A 6914-nucleotide genomic window follows, 5' to 3' on the forward strand; every position below is an offset into this window, starting at 1 on the left:
ATTAGTAGGCTCTATTTAAAGACTATATTAAATTGAGAATAGTCTTATGGGTGAGATTATTATAATGTGCTTGACAAATTGTGAATCAGAGAATGTGTGTATGCAGCCTGTGCAAAAAATCTGAGCAGAGCACATGCCTTTCATGCGATCTTTTATTTATTTTTCAAATCATCATTAGAGCCACATAAAKGATGTGGCATCATGCAGCCTTGGAATGTATCAGAAATGAAAACATTTAGCCTAAGGTTTGTATCACAACTAAAGTTTCATGAAAGCCCAGAGATGCTGAACGTGTTTACGTTAATTAACGGCCAATTACTGTGAGACCGGCAGTTATTTGCATGGGAGTTACCGGCTGACAAAATGTCAKKGGAAGTMCCYCTGTCATGTGTTGAACTTCAGCATAGATGTATCTCTAGATTGGACAATATCACAGCCCCATGATATACCTAAAACCTTCAGTCTAAGATCTGACCTAATGAAACAGAAAAAGCTATATAAAAACGTGTAAATTGCAGTAAAATATATTTGTCTGTATCCTCTTGCTCCAGTGTTTCTATATAATAATGATAATGCATATAATTATTATCATTTAATAATAATAATAATTATTATTATTAAGGTGTAATAACCCTTGAATTGATCTTGGGTTGTTTGTTGTAAGCTAAAAGAGTTTTGATAAGCATTCATTCACTTTTCAAGAATGGATCTAAGGGACAAATGGGGATTCTGTGTGCTTAGTGATATCAGTATCATTTGTGCTCCAGGAGCACACACAGGCATACAGTAGTTGAAATATTTGACATGGCAATCAATCAAATGCGTTCACCACAATTTGTCAGAAAATATACAATGTATGTTTATTCATATCTGAGGTATGCCAATGGTAAAATAAACGTGTGGATTTGGCGCCTGGTGCATGTCAGTGGTTATCCTTAAATCTTTGATAAGCACMGTAACACAATATCATGATCCTGAATCTAGTGTCTAGTTAGTATACAGTATTTGTCATTGGAAACTACCGTCTCAGTGTTATAATCCTAATACAATTCCCAGTAGTAATGGTTCTCACATGCTAATGTTTCTTTCTCCCATTGTAGGCCTGCAAGCACATACCCTCTCAATAGCTCTCCTCCCCACACGCAGGTCACGTGACATGAAATTATTTTCAATACTCCCATTTCCCTATGTAAAACCAGACCCAAATGAGACCGAGCAGAACACCGATTCTCCCCTCCACCCCTGGGCCTCTGATACCTCCTCAGTGTGTGTTGAGCATGCAGAAGGTTTATCACAGTCCCACAGTCAGTAGAATATGTAGACTYGCAGCATAGAGGGAGGCAGGAAATGGTGGTGGGTATTAATTATGCATGGCTAGATTGCATGGCAGGCCTGGCCGGAACCAACAGGCTCACACGCTTTCTTTTGAAGGTCCAGATTAGCGTATATAATATCTGGGAATGGGCGTGTGGGAGGGAATGCAACAGGGGAAGAATGGAATTTTTTTGTGACATGCTGACTAGTAGAGGCAGSGGAAATAATGTTGTCTGCTTGAATTTTACTGTAATTTCACAGTGAGTAAAGTATGGTAATAGGGCTGTAAAATAAAGTGTTACCATAGAAACCCTTTCTGTCAGAAATCCGAATATATTTGACTGTTTGTTTGTTTTTGTCTTCTCTCTCTCCCACACAGAGTGAGATCATCAGGCATTGGGGCTACCCGACAGAGGAGCACGACGTCGTCACAGAGGACGGCTACATCCTGAGTGTCAACCGGATCCCACACGGTCTGAAGAAAGGTGACGGTGTGTATAAAAGGGTTCATGGCCATAGCATGGGGTTAATTCATATGGTCAGTGGCCTTAATTCTTTTAAACACAGAGTAGAGGTCTGCATTGACGTGCACTTTGGAAAGCCAGGGCCTCAAGCCCTGTAATCAGATCCACATATCAAAGACCAACACACACACACACAAACACCGTGACTAACATCTGAAGTGCTGATATTTCCCACATTGTCAAACATTAGTACTGAGTCAAGATCCAAAATTGAAGTGGTCTTCAGCATTAGTCACTCTGACAAKAGCGGAGGAGGACTCCATTTCTATGTTTTGCGATTGCACCGCCCAGCCTACGCCTGACCTTTTGTTGGTCAGAAGGTGGCTTGTCCTGTCATCACGAGCTATAATATCACATGCATCCAGTGAGGCTGTCKAGCTGCAAATAGTTTACCTCTATGCTTCAATCATTTTGAGCCCAGACTACGATTGAATTGAATTTCTGTGGCATTTTTATTTGTTTGGTATTCCTCATAATCCGTCCCTAGCTYGAGCTGTTTCAAATGTAGCTCGGATCATTTTCAACCATCTCATTTATTAGGCTGTTGTTCAAATGTATTTACAGTGTATTTTCAATATGTGATGGGAAAAGTAATAGTTACAGTAATAAGGAAGAAATGATTTGATTTAGTGTGTTGGGAATGCATAATGGTATTAAAAGTTTTAGATTTCTTCTTAAGAGCAGTTGTTGTCTTACAAGTTTAGGCGAAAATACCGTGATCCACTGCTTCTGTCAGACGGAGCTACACTCGCTCTCCGGTTCCTACGAATCAGTATTCAGTTTCTCTTGCCTGTGTTGCCGCTATATTTCATTAATAAGCAAAGTGATTGCTGAGCCTCACACTAATCTCATTGGGGGAAACCATTCGTGTGCAAAACACATTCAGATGCTATAAACTATGCTTTTTCCTGAACACAGTGTCTCATATCATTCTGAACAAGAACTCATGTTCTCGACACAGATCTCTCTGTAGGTGAATTTAAGTGCCTTGAGTATTAAACACTGGCCTTGGCTCCGGTCTTGTTTTTACTCCATTGGATTACTTTCCAAAACATGAATTAGTAAATGAACTACTTCAGTTGACCCTCTCCAATGATTTAAAATGCAAATTCAGTTTAGTGTTAATATTGACATTGGTTTGTCATTAGAAATGCTTCATAAACTAGCCAGGGGTTCCACTTGAAAGATACCCCCCAATACGATGTGATATGCCAGGGTTGAGCTAGTCTGGGGAGTTAAAAATCTCAATAATATATTCTGATATCCTCTAAATAAGTAAGGAGCCATCATGTTGTTTGTATCTCTTGATGCTTCGCGCTCCCTGCTCTGTAGTATGTGGCAGCAGCAGCACATCCAGTCAGGGAGGCAGCAGGGCTCTGTGATAGGCTGGAGATGCATCTCATTTCCTGTTGTCCCACTTCCCTTGCTCACACGGGAGAGCGTCTGGATGACTCCAAAGGAACACAGCAGAGCTGGAATTATTTCAGCCCCCAGATGGGGTTTTGTTCTGAAAATCGTGCTAGTTAGAAGAGCTAATGTTGGAAATCTTTGATGTTMAATCTAGGAGAGATACTGTAGATTTGGTCTTCTTGCACACAGCTGCATTGTGGCGAAGTGGTTGAGACATATCATTCATAATGTATAACATTTGAACAGATAACACTGYGTTCATGTCTTTGACTATACATTAGACTATTGTTAAAACAAAATCCCTATTTGTCCCTTTAACTCCTTAGCTATTGTAACAGTGAATGACAGTCTTTTAATACTAAAATATAACATAGATACTTAATAAACACACACACACCCATTTCACTGTAAGACAACAGTCRGGACTTCCCATCAGCACCCACTACAAAGCATTATGTGTGTCTCTTGGGATCACCTGGGAATTATGTTAAATCTAAAGATCTCTCCAGCAGCATGCTGGAAATTCAAGTAAAGGCAGTCTCGGCAACAGGGTAGGCTAGGGGTCCATTCCCTATATCAATGTTCATTGATCACGTACACAGATTTGCAAGTGTTCTAGCAGGTGCAGTGAAATGCTCCGACAGTGCAATAGAGGGATAGTACCCAATCCTATCATCTAATGGTCTGTTTATGCCACARATCCTGTTTCTGACAGATTTCTGGGATTTTTAAAGCTCCCAAAAATGAACTGGGAGAGTGCTGAGCCACAAGGAGAAAGGCTGCCCTGCAGCTGGGATGTACTGTAGCTTGGACAGACACGCCCTCTGGTGGTGACAGTCAACACAACACTTGAATTATGAATTGACCAGTTCGTTTTTAAATCCACTTTCAGTTGATGTATTTTTGGTCATGTTGGAATGTGAATGGATTCTTCAGCCATGTTTGAAAAGAATGGATAAATATTACATAACCACTATGTTATGCCTATGATCCTTGCTTTACTTTGCTACAATATTCACCCTATAGCATTATGCTCAATTAAGTCAATTTCTCATCCTCCTAGATCCCAAGCCTGCAGTGTACCTCCAGCATGGTCTCCTGGCTGCGGGGAGTAACTGGGTGACCAACCTGCCCAACACCAGCCTGGCTTACCTGCTAGCAGACGCTGGCTACGACGTCTGGATCGGCAACAGCAGGGGAAACACCTGGTCCAGGAGACACATCACACTCAGCCCTGACCACAACGAGTTCTGGCAGTTCAGGTAGCTTCAAAGATTCATTCCACTTATACTGATCCTTGCTTGCGCTTCACGTCATGGCTATGCACCTAGGCCTGGATATACACTCAGTGGCCAGTGTACCAGTTAGGTACACAAAAATGGTTAGCTCCTACAGAGAGTCACGAGGCTGTGGCGCAGTACAACAGCGGAGCGCAGAACGGCATCTCGGAACGCACAACTTGTCTGTCCTTGTCACAGATGGGCTATTGCAGCAGACAACCACACCGGGTTTCACTCCTATGAGCTAAAAACAAGAAGAAGTGGCTCCAGCAGGCACGCGATCACCAACACTGGACAATTGAGGAGTGGAAAAACATTGCCTGATCTGACAAATCCCGTTTCCTGTTGCGTCATGCTGATGGCAGATTCAGAATTTGGTGTAAGCAGCACAAGTCCATGGCCCCATCCTGCCTAGTGTCAACAGTACAAGATGATGGTGTAGGGAATGTTTTCCCGGCACACGTTTGGTCCCTCGAAACCAATTGAACAAGGTTTCCACGCCCCGAAACATTCAGGCTATTCTGGAGGCAAAGTTGGGTCCGACTCGGTACTAGACCTAATAAACTGACCATATGAGTGTATATCCCCTGTGCTCACCAACATAATCACAAGAGGTTCCAGTAGAAACASATGATATTGTATGAAATGTCTATTTAAATAGTCTTATTATGGCATTTAATGAGTTTCTTCTGTTCTTATTCTTCAGTTATGATGAGATGGCAAAGAAGGACCTGCCAGCAGTGGTCAACCACATTCTGAAGACCACAGGCCAGGAGCAGATCTACTATATCGGCCACTCTCAGGGAACCACTATTGGTGAGATGGCTTGATTGTTGGTTATGTGTCATATTACATGAAGCAGAATATTGTTCACCTGTAGTTTGGCACTGCTATCTATTCTACACTATGGTTTACCGTTTTAAACCATGAAATGTTTTTCTGATTGCTTGTGTCTGTCCCCGTAGCTTTTGTTGCATTCTCTTCCATGCCTGAGCTGGCAAGCAAAATCAAGATGTTCTTCGGCCTGGCTCCAGTGGCCACTGTGGCTTTCTCTGCCAGCCCCATGAGCAAGCTCTCCATCTTCCCCGATTTCCTCATTTGGGTGAGTAGAAAATTACTTTTTCTTACACTGTATTATGTCACAATTTATTCATACAATACGTCTAACCTGTGGCTTACCTAACTTTGGCGGAAGTTRTTTTTATTTGAACAATCGGTCAGAATCTTTGATTATTTCAATACTGACTAATGCTAATCCATTGTTTGGTTTCTGTATGGTAGGATGTGTTTGGGAAGAAGGACTTCATGCCTCAGAGTGCTCTCATTAAGTGGTTCGCCACCAACGTCTGCAGTAAGAAACCTCTTAGTGAGCTGTGTGGAAACCTCTTCTTCGTCCTCTGTGGCTTCGATGAGCTGAACCTCAACATGGTGCGTCTCCACAGCGCTCACATTTTGGTTATCGCTTATTTTTTTATTGTACAGTATTACTGTTGTAGACTTCCTTAAATCTACTTTCCTCAAGTCAATTCTATAGGTAGGAATGAAGATGGGGAAGATGTTGATTTCTATATTTATTTGTTTTTGTCCAGACTCGCACACCTGTGTACACCTCCCACTGCCCAGCAGGGACCTCAGTCCAGAACATGATCCACTGGTCTCAGGTAAGAACATACCTGATGAGGGCCTATCAAAACACCCTGGATCCAATATGATTCACCTCACTTCTTCAAACCTATACATCCCGCCCCAACCCCTGTTTGTTAAAACTGTCATGTAGGCCTACCCTAGATGGCAACCTATATATCCAGGAAGGCTGGAGTGCAGGCAGCACAGTCTGAATCGAGAATGAGTTTGCTCTTCTTACACCACGCAGTTCTAATAGCTCCTATACTGTACGAGCCTCCATTTCCCGAGCCCTAGCCGTGGAAGTAAGACGTCCAGTCAAAGACCAGAGGGATCAGAGCAGACACAGCTTTGGATTAAGTTCACAGCTGCAGTCAGATGTACTCCCCGACTGACTGAATCTCCCGGGCAGACTTTACTCACAACACCCTGCTCTGATCCCACTGTCTGGGTGCCTTTGATGTTCCTTTCCCTTTTACAAGTCTCATATCCTCCCTTACCAATCCCTCTATTCCCCCCATCCTCTCCCCTCCAACCCCCAAGCCTCCGCTCCGTCCTCGCTAGGGTTGCTTGGCTACAGGTAATTTACCAAAGTTACTTGAATCTATGGTATCTTTGGTMATTTATACTTGAATAACTTATTTTTTTAAATGTTATATATAGTATTCATTTTCATATATACTCATTTTCATATATACAGTGGGGAGAACAAGTATTTGATACACTGCCGATTTTGCAGGTTTTCCTACTTACACAGCATGTA

The 6914-nt window shown here is 42.3% G+C and overlaps 1 protein-coding gene across 2 annotated transcripts in view; it reads left to right on the forward strand.

Annotated features, from left to right (window-relative positions):
- The window catches only part of lipf (lipase, gastric), a 26072-nt gene that overhangs the window by 5875 nt on the left and 13283 nt on the right, over nt 1-6914 (forward strand). For both annotated transcript variants that reach the window (XM_024007877.2, XM_024007878.2), the window contains exons 3-8: nt 1694-1805; nt 4312-4510; nt 5235-5344; nt 5494-5630; nt 5810-5956; nt 6118-6189. In XM_024007877.2, the coding sequence (XP_023863645.1) occupies nt 1694-1805; nt 4312-4510; nt 5235-5344; nt 5494-5630; nt 5810-5956; nt 6118-6189 (777 nt within the window). The remainder of the gene's footprint in view (nt 1-1693; nt 1806-4311; nt 4511-5234; nt 5345-5493; nt 5631-5809; nt 5957-6117; nt 6190-6914) is intronic.

The sequence above is a fragment of the Salvelinus sp. IW2-2015 genome, linkage group LG18 (genome assembly GCF_002910315.2).
Source record: "Salvelinus sp. IW2-2015 linkage group LG18, ASM291031v2, whole genome shotgun sequence".
In the NCBI taxonomy this organism is placed as follows: domain Eukaryota; kingdom Metazoa; phylum Chordata; class Actinopteri; order Salmoniformes; family Salmonidae; genus Salvelinus; species Salvelinus sp. IW2-2015.